The sequence below is a fragment of the Bactrocera dorsalis genome, chromosome 3, assembly GCF_023373825.1.
Source record: "Bactrocera dorsalis isolate Fly_Bdor chromosome 3, ASM2337382v1, whole genome shotgun sequence".
Classification (NCBI taxonomy): Eukaryota; Metazoa; Arthropoda; class Insecta; order Diptera; family Tephritidae; genus Bactrocera; species Bactrocera dorsalis.
Window position 1 is genome coordinate 50,421,988 of NC_064305.1, and position 20,426 is coordinate 50,442,413.

The 20,426-nt window shown below is 35.0% G+C and overlaps 1 protein-coding gene across 16 annotated transcripts in view; it reads left to right on the forward strand.

The window, feature by feature from the left end:
• The window catches only part of LOC105233077 (PDZ and LIM domain protein Zasp), a 56,257-nt gene that overhangs the window by 15,001 nt on the left and 20,830 nt on the right, over positions 1 to 20,426 (forward strand). For 15 of the 16 annotated variants that reach the window (XM_049452842.1, XM_049452840.1, XM_049452851.1 and 12 more), the window contains 6 exons: positions 10,613 to 10,764; positions 10,833 to 10,995; positions 12,620 to 12,753; positions 13,105 to 13,199; positions 15,441 to 15,822; positions 17,703 to 17,897. In XM_049452842.1, coding sequence (XP_049308799.1) covers positions 10,613 to 10,764; positions 10,833 to 10,995; positions 12,620 to 12,753; positions 13,105 to 13,199; positions 15,441 to 15,822; positions 17,703 to 17,897 — 1,121 coding nt within the window. Of the gene's footprint in view, positions 1 to 10,612; positions 10,765 to 10,832; positions 10,996 to 12,619; positions 12,754 to 13,104; positions 13,200 to 14,484; positions 14,696 to 15,440; positions 15,823 to 17,702; positions 17,898 to 20,426 lie in introns of all 16 variants that reach the window. The other variant, XM_049452854.1, reaches the window with a different exon arrangement.

Sequence of the window (20,426 nt, forward strand, 5' to 3'; positions counted from 1 at the left end):
AGTTGCAACGATGCATGTGTTAATTTTTACAAGAATCTGCAACATTGTGCTGTTTATGCATTCTAATAAATGAAATACTCATATTAATCCAACAATTTAGCGATTTTTTATGCTATTCGGAAACAGAGAAAACCACTTCTCTACATTTTACCATCTGTTTTGTCTTTCCTGCTGGTTGTGTGATTTTTCATTATCTTTTTTCTTCAGTCCTACACTAAGTTTACCGATTAAACATTATGTTGGCTTTTTAAGAATTGATTAAGAATTAAAATGATATTGATATGCATATACATACATATAGTCTATAAAGTCTGCGTTCAGCCAACACATTTTGAAACACAAAAAAATGATGTATCATTCAGCTGTCATTGTTTTCGTACATAATTGGTACATACAATACAATAAATTTTTAAAATAATGAAAAGCTTCTCATTTAACATTTTTTCTTTTACCTCTGAGTTTAAATGTGTTCACAATGTCTTCTATGAAACCTCTCCCTGGGTAAGGAATCTCTTTCAACAACTAAGATCCTCATTTCATTCTCTGATGATGATCAGGAGGAATCGACCAACTCATTGCAATTTTCAATATTGATTTAAATAAAATATCCCGAATTATTTAAAGATGAACAGTTTATTGGAAGTATACCAGAAGTTTATTGAAGGAGTACCAAAACTCCGCTTTATGAGAGGGTAGATGGTCATAACTAAAATATTCTCATACGCCAAGATTTTTTATTATTTCCTTTCTCGAACAATGATATGACTTAGTACAACTCAGTTCAGGGGCAAGTAATATCCATGCGTTTTCTACTAAAGCAATGACTTTAATTTTCTGTGGGTTTATGAGAACCCCCCCATCTGAGGTTTAACATTATTAAAAGAGTGGGCGTAGATGCTCACCCTAATACATTTATTGCTCAAAACTCACAAACTTCTAAATGTCAACAACAAACTTGCAGAAATTAAGCATTTTCCCCCATCCAATACGTGGGTCGCCTTATGTATTACGGTTTTTGCAACCCTATGATTGCAGTCTGGCAATCTCAACTTTATCGTAAAGGTTAACATTTTTGACATTAGACATAATCAGAATGTTTTGACATACGACCACTACATGTGTTGTTTATCGATGGTATAGCGAATTAATTCGCTACTTCAAGATGAATTTCGTAAAGTTCGTTCAAAGTCAGTTCTTGATTCTGAAAATATTAATGCTGAAGATTGTGATAACTATGGGCATTAGTAGGACCAGCATACATTCAATATTACAGAAACATGCAGGCTCGTGTTTCGAAACATGTGACAACGTGATGGATGATGAATCTTTGATTTATACGTGGACTGAATTTGGTTTTCCAAATGAGCCGAGTATAACAAAAGCTGTACGCGTGTGAGGCACTTCCAAGCAAATGGTTGCCTGTTTTTGGAAAAACTGAACATGTCGCAACCGTACCACTAGGACAGTGTTTCCCAAAGTGGACGATAACGCCCCCTTGTGGGCGCTGCAGGTGTCAAGGTGGCGGTAAGAGACCCAGAAAGAAAATGGGGGCGTTGTGTAGAGGCCTGGGGGGTTATTTGTAATTTTATTTAGCTAGGAGGCCTCTTAGACAACGACTACATGAGCTTTCGACTCTCAACAACAACTTGTGAACATCAACTAATATGAATTAAAAGATTGCTCAAACTCGGTTCTATATTTCTCTCCGCGTAGTTCATATATCTGTCATATTTTATTGAATATAGAAAAAATTAAAATCGTGGCAATCGGTCGCTCCGTTTCATAACGGGGCATCTCGACAGGATAGAATTTATAGAATACTAACTGTCAGACGTATTGCTATTGCCATTGCCAAATCTGTATGTGGGCATTTGCTATCATAATACGAGTATATTCATTTGAGCTTTTGAAAAATTTATTTTATCACTTGCGAAATGACGTCGGGTAGGTAGCTGATGTAGCGCACGTTTTGAGCTTTTGAACTATATTATCCGAAAAATTCCTTTGAGTAATAATTCTGTGCAAAGACGAATTGATGAAATGGCTGAAAACATTGAAGAATCATTGTGCGATCACCTGAGGACAAGCCAATTCTCAATTCAGCTCGATGAGTCCACTTTAGCCACTAATGAAGCATTGTTGTTGTTTTACGTGAGGTTTATTAAAGATGAGAAAATATGTGAAGAACTATTATTTGCTAGAAATTTAGAGACCGATACAAAAGGCGAGACCATTTTCAATATATTGGAAAAGCTTTACGATGAGAAAGAGATTCCTTTGAAAAATATTATTTCAATTGCTACGGATGGCGCTCCGGCTATGATAGGGTGCCATAAAGGCTTAATAGCGCACTTAAAAAATAAAATTCCAGATGTCAATGGTGTACATTGCGTTATTCATAGACAACATTTAGTTGCTAGAAACTTAAGTGAAAATCTATTTCAATTACTGCAATATGTCATCAAAGCAGTCAATAAAATCCGCAACAGCTCTTTGAATGATAGATTATTTCATCAGCTTTGTGTTACTAATGACGAGGATTTCAATCGTTTGTTGTTTCATACTGAAGCTCGTTGGCTATCAAGAGGCAATTGTCTGACTCGATTCTACAACCTGTTTGACTCTGCTATAGAGTTCTTGGAAACTAAAGATACAGAATTTCAAGACAAGCTCATAACATCAATGAATGATATAGCTTACATGACAGACCTGTATAAATTGTTCAACTACATGAATCTCCAACTGCAAGGCGATAAACTAAATTTAATTAAAACAAAAAACGTCGTTGCTGCTTTCGCAGCCAAACTGCTTCTTCTTCTTCTTCTTCTTCTTTACTGGCGTAGACACCGCTTACGCGATTATAGCCGAGTTGACAACAGCAAGTTTAGTTTAGTTTTCATTGGTACTGTTTTTACGTGGTGGGTCCCAAACCCAGCGCACAACCCTGCGGAGGGAAGGTTTCGCCTTCTCACTTTAGCTCGCCTTCAAACGGATGTTCTTAGGCTACCCAGAGGATACTTGGTCTTGGTCTGGGCGGACGTGAGTTTCACAATTTACCGAATTTATCTGTATCATGCAGTAACGACGAATTTTTTGCCTACTGCCAACATTTGGAAAACTTCCACATTGACTTCACCGAACAATACCAGGACATTTTGAACTTGGAAATACCAGACTGGGTGTTGGATCCGTTTTCAAATGTCAACACAGCAATGTCACTGCAGCTGGAAGAAGAACTTATAGAATTGACAACAAACGAGGAAATAAAAATCAAGTTCAAAAATGGTTACCAATAATTTTGGCTACAAAAACCGATCTCGCAATGTACCCTGGATTGTGGTCAATCTTTCAACCATTCTTGATAGCATTCCCATCGTCATATTTGTGTGAACGTGAATTTAGTGCTGTGACAACACTGCTTACTAAAAATAGAAATCGTTTGCTTGTTACCGAACGTGGCGACTTGCGACTGTTCTTGAGTAAATTGGAACCTGATATTAACAAGTTTATTAAACAGCTTCAGATTCATTCCTCACATTAGTTTTTTATATATGGATCGATTATTTTAGTTTTATTTTTAATAAAAGATTCTCTGTTTTAATACTATAAAGTTGTGTTTCAATAATCATTCTTATTGGCAGGTGGAGCCCGTAAGAGTTAACTTGAGACCTAAGCGCCGTTGTATGTTACCTACTGCGCTCAGGTTTCAAGTTGCTGGTTATAGTAAAAGTTTCGTTTAGAATTCTCCGTTAATATACATACATATATAGGTCACACTAATTAATTTGAAGTTATAGTGGTTTTTAAATAGGTGAAAAACGGGGGGCGGTAGACAAAATAAGTTTGGGAACCACTGCACTAGAACAACACAGAACAGTAAATTCTGAATGTTACCCAGCCATTTTTGTGCCAGTTGTCTCTCAAGAAAGAAATCAATTGCACACAAAATTTTTTCGCGAAAATTGTTTTTATAAGGAATAGCCAATTATAAAAAAAAAATGTATGTAGAATTCATGATTAAATCATAGGAAACAACGTGAAGTTAATTTAAAGGGACTAAATTGTTTTCACCACTCTATTGTGTGCTCTTCTAAGAACGGGTCCTTATATCGAGGCGACACCAAACCAGTTCTAAAATATTCATCAATTGACTTTTATTTGTTGGCTACTGTTAAACAACTTCACACTTCATTAAATACCTTAAGTACTCAATGGAAATCGAGCGAGTTTCCAGGCCAATCCAAGCGTTGAATCCTTAGATCGTTAAATGTATTGTCAAACTAAAAAAAAATTAAAGCGGAATGAATTCAAATACACCAATATTGTATACTTAGATGTTTTATACAAATTTTGTTGCCAATAAAAACTTAGCCATTTTGCGCGTTTGGCTTGGCGCTGAGTCATCCTGGAAGATTAGGAATAAAACTCTTCAATTGGGCGTACTAAAAAATTGATAACCACTGTGGCATATTTTTGTACAATCAATATTCCTTCAACAAGAAGTAGAGGTCCGAAAACGAATGAAAAGCTGAATCAAATTATTTGTATTTGAGGAAACTTAATTTTACATCTCTTAGACTTCCACATTTAAATCCCTTGATGAAGATTTTGTATGTCTGACTTTACGGGAATTGCACTTTTAAAGCGATCGCTTAAAATTATCCGCCATTGTAAGTTGTCTGTTATCTATTGTTGATTTTCGAGGACGAGCTGATCCCTTTTTAGGCTCCAAAACATAACTACTCTCCTTTTCTGTATAAGAAGAACAGTTGAATGGCTACGACCAATTCTATCTTCATTTTAAGCCAATTTGCGAATTTTTTGGTCATTATTTTATTTCTTTTGATTATTTATCATTTTGGACAACTGTTCAAATACACAACCAACTACAACAACTGAACAGTGTTCAACCCAATTTAATAAAAAAATAATAATTTAATAATAAAATAATTAATTTCGCTGTGCATACTAGATCTGGTAGAATTTTTTTTTAAATTTACAGTTACTTACATATGTACATATATACAAGTTGCATTTTTATTGACTGAAAATGTAGTTGCAAAAAATGGAACTGAACTGTGAAGTGTACTAAATCCATGATGCAGCTGAAGTTCACGTTTCCTCTTGTTTTGGTTAACCTGTGTACTTGTAAAACGAAGTATGAGTAGATACTTTTCAATGATGATTGTTTCAAAACTTATTCATATTCTTTTTTTGATTATGAAATGACCGTGTGCCAAAAAGCCGGAAACTCGTTTCAAAACTCCCCCTTACACCTTATACCTCAAGTAAAGATTTTTGACCCTCCAACTGATTTTGTACGGCATACAACTGAATATACATATGTAAGTCAAAATATATGATTTATCCAAACGAAATTGGAAGGACGTGTCTTTCTAATAACTGTGAACTTTATACCCAAAATGTCGGCTAATATGTGAAATTTCATGGAAATATGTTCTTGAGTATATTTGAATAATTTCAAACTAAGTACTAAATTATGTCCTAGAGAAAATATTATAAGAAATCCTGTCGACAAAGTAATAATCGATGAAAATGGGTGATAACTCTGCCCACTTCCCATATAACGGTACAGTTAAATATTATTAAAAGCACGACAAAATAATACCCAAATACTAAACTATAATATCCCACAGATGGTATGAGAGGGCTTAAAAAGGACAATGAGGGGGATATCAAACTCCTTTACGTGAAATCACATATCTCGGAACTTGCTTGACTGGCTAAAACCAAATTCGGTACATAACGTTCTTCAGATATTCCAATGTTACAGTGCGAAAATTATCGAAATCGGACCACTCCTAATTCCCATATAAAAAAAATTTTAATTCCATTTGATTCTTTCTTTTCATGATACAAATTAAGAAGATTAGTATAACGAGATAAAACTTTTAACGAATAGTGCCTTTGAAGTATGCCTCCTCATGACCAAAAATTGTCGAAATTCAATTAAATCTGTTCAAGCCCCTAAGAACCGAATATACTATATATAATTAAAATTTAGAGAGAATTATTTTCATATCACTGTGTGTCAAAAATGAATTAAATCTGGTCAATATTTCCCTAATAAAAAGATGTTCGTTTATACCCGAACTTATCTCTTCCTTACTTGTTATAAGATACTTTTTTATAAAATTAGTATAGAAATTTCAATAACATAACGGTGACAAAAATTAGTGTAACAAGAATGGACTAAGGGCTAAGTTCGGGTGTAACCGAGCATTTCATACTCTCACAACTTCCAACGATTAAATATACTTATAGTATATCTCTGACAGGTTGAAATATGTACAAATGTACATATTCGGTATCTGGCCCACTTGGACAATTTGGCGTCCTGAATGTAAAATTTAATGCCTCTGACGCATTTAGTTATTGATTTATCGCACTTTTGGTACTATTTACACCTATTAGGGGCGGGGCCATGCTCACTTATTAAAACTTTTATGCACAGATGCATCTAGTTATTGCAATTCGTTGTGCAGAATTATAGTTTTATATCTTAATTATGTACTTAGCCGGTGTGGAGTTAAGATTGCATCCGTCCCTGAACTCATCCATACTTTTTTGTCAAGGAACACGTGTACCAGACTTCATGAAGATATCTTAATATTTACTCAAGTTATCGGTTGCCCAGACAGACAGTCACTCGGATTTTGACTCGTCTTATCATCCTGGTCACTTACAAGGTGCGTTCCAAAGTAAACAGAACTTAAAAAAAACAAATGGTTTTTTCGGCAAAATCAATTTATTTTATTCAAAATAGTCTCCTTCTGCTTCAATACAGCTTTTTGCACGGTCCCAAAAGCACGTCGAACGAGTGTTTTAGCTCGTTGGCCGGTATGGCCGCCAGTATACCGGTGTAAGCCTTTTGAACGGCCTATACGTCTGCATAACGCTTTCCTTTCATGGGAGAATGCATTTTTCCGAAAAGGAAGAAGCCGCACGATGCCATATCAGGTGAATACGGGAAATGGTTAATAGTTAAAATGTGATTTTTGGTCAAATAATCGGTTACAAGCGTCGATCGAATGAGCAATTTTTGGTCGTCAGTCAATTTGTGCGGAACAAACCGTATATGTACATACCTTTCGTAAGCCCGTTCGTTCAAAATGCGATAAATCGATGTTTTGAAGATGTTCAATTTCAGTTCTATGAATTTCAATCATGATTTCGTTGATCGTCATTTTTGTCCTCACGACCACTTTGAAAATGTTGAAACCACTTGTGCACTCTGCTATGGGATAGGCAATCATCGCCGTAAACTTATTTCATCAATTGAAACGTTTCCGTAAAAGTTTTACCAATTTTAAAACAAAATTTAATGTTGGCTGACTTGTTCGAAGCTCATTTTCGCACCGATAACACAAACATACTGACACTTAAAACGCAATAACTTTACTTCCAATTTTCTACGATATTTTCTAAGCAACTCAAATACTTAAAAGTAAAAAAAAATCAATTATTCAAAATAGTCTCAAATCACAAAAAATTGTCTATATTTAAAATCTCAAACTCAGAGACTTGTTCCTGTATCAATGTGTTAGTGTCCTGGCAACACTAACTGACAAGTGACCGATTAAAGTGATTAAAAAATTTCAAGAAACAACACTTTTTGGAAATTCTGTATGTATGAAGAGTTATTGTCAAAACAGTCTCATAAAAGAGACAGTCATTTAGATTTCGCTGCAGCGTTTGGCCTCTCTTTTGCCGAATCGCAAACAATGTTTTTTACTGTTTCTGATTTCTTGTTTCTTATTCCTTGACCACTTTTCACAAATTTTCTGTCGTCTGGTGAGTACGCAGATCAATTCATAACATGAACTACATTGACCGAAAGACATTCTTTAGCCAAACCGCAGGTGTATTTGGAGAGATTGCCTTGCTGCTATACTCATTTTGAAAACATTTCCTACTCCGAAAAAATGGCATAACATCTTCAAGCATTTGGACGTTAAGGCGCTTGTCTTTATATTCCTTAATATTAAACAATTTTTAAATCTATTTATTATCATTTTCAACAAAATTTATTTTGCTTTCGTCTGATTAAAGCACATTTTGCCACTTTTTGAGGTTCGCAGTATCTTAGGAGAAAAGCTTTTTTGTTCATAAATCAGCATTGCCACCCTTTTTTTAACAAAATTTGTTTGCGAATGAAATTATACATCCTGTCCTTTATATTCGCCGTTCAACTCGTAAAAAAATATATATATGTATTAATATGAATACATATGTATGTACACAAAAAGATAGAAATTAAACTATCAATCAGTAAAAGCTCTTTATTCGCGGGGTATATGTTCCATAAATATGCCGCGAATACAGAAACCGTGAATACGGGATGGTAATTTATATGGGATTATAGGGGATATGTTCCTAGGTGACAAAAAAAACAAATAGGTATATAAAAGAAATGATTTAATTGAAGTTTTTGAACATTTTAATCAATTATCTTAAAGCTTAGGCAATGGTTTGAAGAATTTTGTAATTTTTTCTTGCTTAGCAGTTTTCAAAAGCTCCTTCAATTCAGACTGATACACAGCAGTTGCATTAGCAATTTGTCTCTTAAAAATTAGACTTCGTTCCATAGACGGATCAATGTTCATAAAGAAATCGCAGAGCTCATTTGCCATTCTTAAACCTTCACTAAGATTTTTCAAATTTAATGTCATGTTTCCAATGCTTGTTGATGCCTCTTCTTCAATAGGTTGTGAATTTAACATTTCTCCAAGTCGGTTTCAGTCAAATCTTCATCTTGCTATTCAAGCAATTCCTGAATATCACTTGATTCCATCTGTTCGAACCCATCTTGTCCTATTCTATTCGCGATTTCGGCTATCAAAATTTGAACTTGCACAGATTCTTCGTCATTTTCTGCAGTCAGAGCAGGCCACAGTTTTTTCCAGCATGACTTCAATGTGTGTGGCTTCAGTTCTTTCATTGATTCTTTTATGTTTACGATGCATTTTGCTATGTCAAATTTCTTCCAGCATTCCATAACAGTCATATCAGGATTAGATTCCATATTATCCAATATCCTGGATTATTCCTTGGTCCATAGGTTGAAGCAAAGCCGTCGTGTTGGGAGGTAAAAATGTCACTTTAATATTTGGATGCATAGTTTCAAGTTCGCGAGGATGACCTGGCGCATTGTCCAAAACTAGGAGCGCTTTAAAGTCTAAATTCTATTTTTTAAAGTAAGTTTCAACTTCAGAAACAAAAGAATTCCGGAACCAGTCAGTCACAAAAAAAAGCGCTTGTAACCCAAGCTTTCTTATTAGCACGCCAAAACACTGGCAGGTTGTCTTTGTTTTGATTTTTTAAAGCCTGAGGGTTAAACGATCTGTAAAGCATCAGTGGCTTAATGACACACTCTTCAGATGCATTAGAACATAGCAGCAGTGTAACTATGTATATCCTTTGCTGCCTTAAATCCAGGAGCAGACTTTTCGCTTTTAGAAATGTATGTTTTGTTTGGCATTCTCTTCCAAAACAGTGCAGTTTCGTCTGCATTAAATACTTGCTCAGGTTTGTATCCTCCATCAGCTACTAGGTTTGCAAATTCTTCTGGATATCGTCCGGCTGTAGCAGTGTCTGCAGAAGCTGCTTCTCCAACGATTTTGATGTGATGCAACCTTAAATTTAATGAACCAACCTTCTGATGCTTAAAATCCTCCATCTGTACATTCACCACGAAAACTACCATCAGGTTCTTTAAAATGAGCGTAAAGCTTTGCCTTCTCCCGGACCATCGGACCACCCAGGGGCACCCTTTTTTGGTTGCGGTCTTCGAACCATAATGACAACGCCACTTCCATTTTTTCTATTGCTGGATCACGAACAATTTTAGCTGACAGTGAAGTTGAAGCTACAGACGAACTTATTTTATCTTCGGATTTTTTTATCGATCGTTCAGTTGATTCGTTCACATTGAATGAGCGTGATATGGATGCAAATGACTCTCCAAGGCGTAAAAGATCAAGCATTTCTATTTTCACTTTAAGCGGTAACACAGTTTTTTTTCGTGTCGAAACTCGTTTCTCATTTTTTTAGTTGACATTATGAACTAGGAAGAGTGCAGTAGAGACGTGTTACTCGATCACAATTTTTGTAACTAATGTGAAAGACAAAACAATAAAACACGCAAAGCGGCTTTTACTATAAACGGAACAACAACATTTAAAAATATACATATGTACTTTATTTATTGAGGTATAAGGTTGCTTTCATTCAACCGATCGCGGCGAAGGCGGCTTGTGTCAAAGTCCTCGGCGATATCATTTAACAACATTACTTTAGGCTAACTTGTAATAAGATCTATTTTACTTTTTTATTAGTCCATTTGACAAGAATATTGGGTTGAATACCTATTGGAATAATTTTATTATTACTTATTAGATCCGCGAATAAAAAAATATTTAGTCGCGAATCTAGAAATTGGGTCTCATTTTTTTAATCAGCGAATAGTGAAAACGCGAATAAAGGAAGCGCTAATAAAGAGCGGATACCTAGAAGTTTTAATTCGTTTATTTAATTTTTGATTACTCATTCAATTCTTGTACATTCAAACACTTATAACAATGCCTTTTAGGTAAATGGCGGCAGTTTAGCGGAAAAGGCTGGACTCATCCCAGGAGATGCTGTTCTAAAGATTAACGATGTTGATGTTTTCAATTTGCGGCATAAGGATGCACAGGATGTAGTTGTACGTTCTGGAAACAATTTTGTTTTGACCGTGCAAAGGTACGAACGAATTGGACAAAGGTATACATAATGGAAAGTTAATATTAAATTTGAATTCTTTTCACCAGAGGAGGCTCTACTTGGCGCCCACATGTAACACCCACCGGCAATATCCCACAACCCCAGCAGAATTCTCCATATTTGCAAACAGTGACGAAAACTTCTCTAGCTCACAAACAACAGGAATCGCAACACATTGGCTGTGGTTATAACAACGCTGCTCGACCATTTGTAAGTAATCCGGTGTCTATACATACATAAATATGCCGTAAATCATAATATGTATATGTACTTGTCATCACTAATATGGCCTTTACCTCTGGCATATGATAAAGTAATATTTCGTTCAATGTTAATCGCGTGTATAATCAACATTGCTACTAATATGGGATTTGTATGATGTGTTTTCATACATATACATACATACATACCTACTTTTAGAATAATGAAATGTGCATTTGACCTCCGAATTAATGTGCTCTACGAAAGTGTCAATATATTCAAGGGTTATTCAAGTGAAATTTCTTAAATATTCTTACATAGTACTTAAAATTTCAAAAATTTATAAAATTAAACAAAACCGAAAGAATGTATGCAAGGCAAATTGGCACAGAACGAATAGAAATACATACTAAAACAAGTAAGGAAGGGCTAAGTTCGGGTGTCATCGAACATTTTATACTCTCGCATGATAAAGTGATAATCGAGATTTCATTATACGTCATTTACATATTTTTTTATTTTGCTGTAAAATTAGTTAGATTAGTAGTTCCTGAGCTATGGTTTTCGGTCCTTAAGTGGGCGACGCCACGCCCATGGGTGCAGCTTCCTTCTGCCATTTCTTCCATAAAATTTAGTGTTTCTGACTTTTTTTGCTAGTCGGTTAACGCACTTTTAGTGATTTTCAACATAACCTTTGTATGGGAGGTGGGCGTGGTTACTATCCGATTTCTTTCATTTTTGAACTGTATATGGGAATGCCTGAAGGAAACGACTCTATAGAGTTTGGTTGACATAGCTATAGTAGTTTCCGAGATATGTACAAAAAACTTAGTAGGGGGCGGGGCCACGCCCACTTTTCCAAAAAAATTACGTTCAAATATGCCCCTCCCTAATGCGATCCTTTGTGCTAAATTTCACTTTAATATCTTTATTTATGGCTTAGTTATGACACTTTATAGGTTTTCGGTTTTCGCCATTTTGTGGGCGTGGCAGTGCGCCGATTTTGCCCATCTTCGAACTTAACCTTCTTATGGAGCCAAGAAATTCGAAGAAGTTTCATCATGATATTTCAATTTTTACTCAAGTTACAGCTTGCACGGACGGACGGACAGACAGACATCCGGATTTTACAAACAACCGTTATGTGAACAAAACTATAATACTCTCCCTCTCCCTAGTAACTTTGTTGGGAGAGTATAAAAACAATACAGATAATGTAAACGTATACACACACCTAAAAAAAGATAAAGGTATCAGTAGCGAGTGAACTCGCTAGTTTCTCACCCTATCGCGGTCCTAACGGGTTATAAGAAGAGAAACATATACATAAAGATGCTCGAAAAAGCATCCTTATTATGTTCTGGAATCCCTGCGGGGACGCGTGTGTTCCTAGACTAAATTGAATTACAGTATGTTCCTGACCTCTGGAGAGTTCTTTCACGAATATCCGATTCTTTGCAAACTAAGTAAAACTTTTTCTCACTTGTACACAAAAGCACCTTGCTCGTCTGTATTGAACCGTTTTTTTTGTTTTTTTTTTATTACTGTTATTATCATATCGTGTTTCATTATCACTTTCACAACGAAAATCTCTATGGAGTTGAACTACATTTCTTCTTTAATTCACATTCAGGCCAATGGCGGAGATGGTAATGTCAAGAGTATCGTCAATAAACAATACAACACGCCAGTGGGCATTTATAGCGATGAATCTATTGCCGAAACTCTTTCAGCTCAAGCTGAGGTCCTGGCAGGCGGTGTCCTTGGGTAAGTATATTCGAGTATTTTCTGAAAATTACACATTTAAGCTCGTTTGTTTTCATGGTGTTTGCAAGAATCTCTTGTGATAGCAGTTGTGCATCGAAGATGTAACTAAATTAAAAGCAGTAAGAATTCGAACAGTGAACCCATCAAACAATGCTAACTTTTTATAATCAGCAAATCAAAATTTTGAAGCTATAAGCTATAGTAGACTGATCTGAATAGTTTCTTTGAAGCTTGTAGCGATGCTTTGAATAATAATCCAAGACAAATTTTGTGAATATACACAGCCAAATAAAAAAGTTCCATATATCTTCTTGAGTTAATATTAATATTGTATTCTACTAAATTTTTCAGTGTCAACTTTAAAAAAAATGAAAAAGAGTACCAACCAGACAAGTCGGAAGTACTGAAGTTCTTGCGCGAAGAAGAAACTGGCGCTTCGACTCCAGGTAACCACTCGCTCGCTCATTATATCGCTTTAGCTCACATTCTACACATTTTGAACAACGGTGAAAATATATTTTTAGCTGATAGCTTACAGGATTAAATACAAATATAAAAGTAATATGTAGAGGATTAATTTTGGTGTGAATAGGAGTTACTTGAAACAAATTTAATAATTGAAAGGCTAGTACCGTAACTAAACTGTTTAGCAGAATCACAAACATTTGCATTTTTAAAAACTCATTCGTTCGACCTTGAAACCCTACTGCACCATGAACATTAGCTTAAAGAGGTACGAACCTATTAAAAACGGGTATTTCAAATGTGCATACTACTGTGATCAAATTGAAAGGTGAATTTTGTCCATTTCATCTTCTTCAAAGTAATCCCCTCCCGCTGCAATACACTTATGCCAACGAATTTTCCAGTCGTCATAGTACTTGGAAAAATCCTCCGTCATGATGGTCATCAGAGCCTTCTTCGATTCAGCTTGTATATCCTCAATTGAGTCAAAGGGTGAATTTATTGAATAGCTAGAAGTTACCCGAAGGTAAATCAGGCGAATGCGGTGGCTGCAGCACGATATTAGTTGAACATGTGGCGAAATGATCACGAATAAGCAACGCAGTATGATATGGTGCATTATCGCACTTCTTTTTTCAATAAAGTCAGACTTAGTAAATATCGAAAAAATTAAAACGACACGTATCTCAACTAACAGTACTACAAACTTACAGAAACAGAATTTTACCGATTCGTAAAACACGCGAAGTATAAATTAAAAATTCACCTTTCAATTTGATCACAATAGTATACCTCATTTTCGGTATTATATATGGTATACATATGTTTATATATGGCATATTTTCTGTATACATATCCTTTTGATATAAACATCGTTTTTATCTAAACAGTTTTTTACTTATTTATAATGAGCAGACGAAAAATACAATTGTCCAACTTAGGGTTGGATAATATGACATTGAGCATTCCTTATTTTATGTTAGATGATGTACATAGGTGTCGTGAAATATATTCGCATAGTGAGACAGCTTTATTATGCTTGTTCCTTCTGCACTAAATCGATGAAAGGACTTAAATCTATTTGTGTTTGCTGATCTTCCGGACGTAACTAACTAGAACTTTTGTCATTCGTCGCATCTGTATTATTTGTGTTATATTTATGTTCTTCGTTTCATGTTTTTACTTAAACTTGCCTGATTTCAAACTACCAAACCAACGCCTCATCATCAATCTCTATTTTATATCGTAAATAAACAAAACACAAAGTGCTTCACCAAGAACACCAACACCAACACCAACAACAATACCAGCCACAGGTACAGCCTCATCAACATTATCAGCCACCACAACAACAACACTATCAGCAACCATCTGCCACCAGGCACGTAAGCGCTCCGGTAAATTCGCCGAAACCTCCAAGCACTGGTGGTTTACCCACAGGCCAGAATATTTGTCACGAATGTGAACGCCTCATAACGTAAGTTATAGTTCATTCATATTTATTTCACTACCTTTGCTCTATATATTTAAAAGTATGTAAATTTGTACTATTTTATTTAAAAAGGGATATACATACATACATATGTTTATATTGATATTGATATTAATATTATATAAAAGCGATTGAAGCAATAAATATCGCTACAAGTTTCTGACATCGAAAAATTTAGTTTGTGCAAAAAAAATAAATATAATAAAAACTTTTAAATATTTTTATAACTGGCTCCAAGTTTTGATTGAAATAAATTTAAATTATATAATATAATTAAAGTATATACATATGTACATATGTAATATCTGCATCTATATATTAAGTTGTGCCTTGGTAAACACTTTCGAACCTTGATTACGATTACACTTTGCATCAACTCTGTGCATACTCTATTTAACAATAAGTTTTTTATTATAATATGCATGAAATCGTATATATGTATATGTATAGTATTTAAATGCATTTACTCAAAACCAATTTGTGTTCTAATTTAGCTTAGGAGTGTCTTTATTTATGTAATTGAGGTGTTTATCAGGATAGCTTGTGAGTTAGATATATTCAATAGGATACAGATGGGTAGAGAAGAATAAAAATCTGGAAGAAAGAAATAGCATAGTGGATTTCATTGAAAAGTCACCTGTACGACTACACATATACTTACTGCATCTTATATCATATAATAAGTTGTGTTTTAAGTTTTAATAAACAATATTTGAATGAATTCAAACAGAACCACCGGCTCCGGCAAATTTCTATTGGACTCAAAGCCACGCCATCGGAGGCAATGAGCGTCGTACACCATTATCTCACAAACATCAACAGCTTATACCAGAGGAGCAACCAAAGGATGACTCCACTGGTACAAATTTGCAAGAAAATAAGTTATATGCGAGCTCGGCACAGCGGCCCAGCCTCGCACAGCCAGCAAAGCCTTCATCTTCTGAACCCGCCGATCCACGCGTCATCATCATGCCAGTGTGCCCGGCATTGCAAGGACCGGAATATAAAGCGGAAATGGAAGCGGCCGCCGCTGCATTGCAGCACGACGACGGTCCGCGTCCATTGTCGGCCAGTGGTCATCCGGCATGTGCATTATGTGGTGTTGGCATTGTGTAAGCGCTTTGATGTACTTCGAGTGTATAATCGCGTAAACTTAAGTTACATTCGTAGATACATACATATATGTATGTACCTGTATCTCCCAAAATTGAGAATGCCTTGTCATTATAGGCTGCAAATATGTTTTTTTTTATAAATCAGCAACATTAATATTTAGATTACTAGATATGGCCATCATTTTTAAGTGTAATTCATTCTGACCTACCAGTACGTGTTTACTATACATCTCTACTACTTCGGAGCATGCGCGCACCGATTGGATTCGGTAGAGGGCGTTCCTAGCTAACGAACGAGCGTCTGGTCCGTTGTCTCCAGAAGAGTCAGGATAAATAGTTTCGCGCGACGTGTTTCTGTGAGTGGTCCAAACCGAAAATGCAGCGTTCATTAGAGCAGATGTACACGATTAAATTCTGTGTGAAACTCGGTAAATCTGCGACAGAGACGTGATCAAGCAGGCTTAGCAAGAAGTGGTGCGTTTCGGGCCGGGAAGAGATCGCTGATGAACACCGGAAGAATGAGCAAATCCAAAGTGAAAACGTACTCATTGTCTTTTTTGGCATCATTCACCATGAATTTGTTCCTCCTGGTCAAACCGTCAACGCCAAGTTTTACGTGGAAGTCCTCAAGAGACTCAAACGAAGGATAAATCAGGTCTGACAAGACATCGCAGCCGAAGTTGCACGCCCCGGCTCACATCTCCTTCCACGGACTTTTTTTGTTTCTTTGAAATCACACTTGGAAATCGCGCTGGCAGCGCTGCATCGACGCAGATGGAGATGAATAATTAATACATATAAGCCATGAAATTTTAATGTTTAAGCTAAGCAGTGTATATGAATATATTTATTTATGGTATATAGATTTAAGTTACTGCAGTCAAACCCGTCTCACACATTCAAAAATCTCGTCGAAACTTCTTGCAATTCTAAATAACATAACATGCCATTCTGGTATAACATAATATTTTATACAATAGTCGAGTGGATGTAATTTTCAAAAGGTTTTGTCAAAACAAATTTTAGATACATTTTGATGATTGATTTGCCGGGTAAGATTTATATCATTAGTAACTTTACCTAATATTTTGAATTGAAGTAATCTCATATTTTAGGGTCAAATTCAAAACTACCCTTTAGAAATACAAAATATTCATGACCTTTGATCGGGCAGTTTGTATGGCAGATATTTGCCATAGTGACTTGATCTGAATAATATATTCGGAGATTGTATCGTTGCCTTGACCAATAACCCATGCCAAATTTGGTGAAGATATCTCGTTAAATGGAAAAGCTTTCAACATAAGCACTTAATTGCGATCGTGCAGTTTGTATAGCAACTAAATGCTTGGCGTCCGATATCGGCAGTTATGTCAAATAAGCAGGCTCTTGGTGAGAAAAAGACTGAGGGACAGACGTACATACACGGGGACTGACGTGGCGAAATCAACATAGCTCGTCATGCTGATCATTTATAAATATACTATATAGGGTTTCCGACGTTTCGGTCTGGATGTTACAAACATCGGGACAAACTTTGCTCAAAATCATTTATTTATGCATGTTCTGCTTAAACTTTGGTTACTATTTAGAAAGTTGCAAGCTTTTGTTCCCACAGAAGCCAACCATACCATTTGTGATCTGGGTATTCTAGTTTTTATTCAATCATGAAATGCATTTACATATGTCGAAATCTATAGAATTTTGTATATATACAACTTAAGTAAATTTATGTCGTAAAACTTTTTACATTCAAACTCTTTTTTATTTTCTTACGAACAGTTGAGATTTTGCTGATATTTATACATTTAACCTTAAATAATGACAAATAACTAATTCAACTAATGATTTATGTGATTTTTGTTCTTTTTACGAAGGGGAGTGTTTGTGCGCATCAAGGATAAGAATTTGCACGTCGAGTGCTTTAAGTGTGCTACCTGTGGAACTTCTTTAAAGAATCAGGGGTATTACAACTACAATAACAAACTCTATTGCGATATCCATGCAAAGCTCGCAGCGCTTCAGAACCCACCATCTGGCACCGATGGTTATGTTCCTGTACCAATAAAGCCGTAAGTATTTAAAATTCATTTGTAAACCTAAATGTTTGCGGTTCACTTTCGATCGGCATATACATACATACAGCTGTTGACAGCTAATTAGAAACGACACCTATTTTGAAGTAAATGATGTTATTTTACAATAAATCACGTATATTTATTGCATTTTCACTTATTTTATTGAAAGCTATGGTAAACTTAAACTCTAATAGTAAAAATTGTGTTTAACATTTGTTTTTGTTTTGAAGATTTTAACAAAAGCATGTGAAATCAACGATTTTAGTGCGATAACTAATTAGAAACGAAAAGATTCTGTCAACAAAAACTAATGATATTACAAAAACTTTCAGTTAGTGTTTTGTTGTTTTTTTTTTACTTTACCAATGGTGTAGCTTTCCATGCCCTTCTAATTATATTTGGGATATTTTTGGTGCATATGACTCTTTTAACATCACCCTGAGATGTTCTATAGGGTTTAAGTCTGGGCTGGACGATTCCTTTCCAAAACATTGATGGAATTTTCACTAAAAAAAACTTGTGTGTCAACTTAGACGCATGCTTTGAATTGTTATCTTCCTTATAAAATACAAATTTTCCTCAGACCATGGCAACTTGACATTTTTTAGGATGTGGACGTATTTCTCCTTGTTTAAAATTCCATTATTCTTATGAAGTGGATCAACATCATTCCAGATAAAAAATCCCCACACCATGACTGATCCTCCACCATACGCAACTACGCGTGGAACATAGCGAGTATCAAATTTTCGAATTATTGGATGGCGAACATACCTTCGACCATCAGGACCTAAACGATTAATTTTTGCTACATCGTTCCAAACGACATACTTCCGTTGATTTAATGTCTTAAACCAATAAGAGTTGAAAAGTCTACGCGTCATTTCTACGATTTTTTATTTTAGTCAGAAGTGGGTTCCTGCGTGCTGCCCTGCCGTGAAGTCCAGATTCGACCACACGCCGGCAATTGTTCTCTTGCATATTTGGACATTGTATTCGTCTTGAATTTCACGTAGAATGTCAGTGGAACTCTTTTTTTTGAGTCTTCTCGGGAGTCGTAGGTAGGTCTGCGGTATATTGCTGTTGAAGTTTTTCAAGTTTTTTCTCTGCGTGCAATATTGAAAATAGTTTTAAAATGCTGTATATGCTTAAGGACATTCAAACAATTTTTTTTTTTTTGTGTATTTGACCTTACTCGAAATTTCTTTGTACATCTTTCCAGACCGACGAAGGTTAAAACTGTAGCTACGAAGGGTGGGTGTACAGCGGCAGCTTTTTCTCGTTAAAAAACTTGATTAATACATTTTAATATATTTTAAACCACAACTTTGTAACACATCCTTACCAGAAATCAGTAATATTGCTAATAAAAATTAGCACCAGAAGGAATTCTAATACTTTAAAAAAGTGTTTCTAATTAGCTGTCGCACTTAATTCACCTTCTATATCGTAACGCATTTATATTTGGGAAAAGATTAAAAGAACTTTAACTTCACAACTACAAAACAAAGTGAATTTAGTAGTAAATATATTAACACGAACAATGCAAGACTTTTAGGAATATAAATAACGGTATATGAAAATTTTTTATCATTATACTCATCAGCCACCTACAAAAAAGCGAGCGTTTCTAATTAGCTGTAAACGGCTGTATGTACATATGTAAAATAAATCGATATTTTTTCCTTTTCGGTCATAGGCCGCTAATAATTCATAATGTTTAGATGCTGAGATTTCGCCGTTATTAAAGTATATATCGATAGATCCACACAATGATTTTTTAATAAAAAAAGACAAAGTTGAACATAAAATTATTTAATTTAAAGATACTAAGTCTAAAGTCACCGTATACTGGAATATAAATGAAATTTAATTACATTTGCTTGAGCATTTTCTGGAATATGTGTTTACATACTTTTTTTATTTTTTCGTTGAAAGTTATGTACATATGTATGTACATCGAAAACTAACGTACTTACGAAAAATAGGGTTACTTAGCGAAAGAATCGGTATGAAGAAGTAAAATAGTTATTTATGAACTGGCTCAACTTATGTTTATTCCCAATCCATAGCCCAACATAATAATGCTATTATGTAGTTCTCCAAGTAAAAAATAATTTACAGTTATGAATGTAGGTTAATATGGTGTAAACGATATTGACGTGTTTTTAATATTACACGCAAAATTACATTTATTAAGTGATTGTGTACTCAATGTCCTTTTAACTATACTAATATGAGTTGATATCATCGATCATCGCACATTTCTACCCTAATTTTAAGGTCCTCATGAAACCACTCATCTTGTAATTTTCAGAAAATGTTCACAAACTTCAGCAATACTCCAATTGGGTTTATTTAAATCATAAATTTCATTTTCTTAATCTTAAAATAAATCCATTTTAAGTTTTTGTATTGTTTTAATCGGGTATTCTACACAAATGTATCAAAATAGATATGGGTCATTGGAGTTAATTTCATAGCTGAGAATTAAGTGATCTCACCAAATTTTTTTTTTATTTA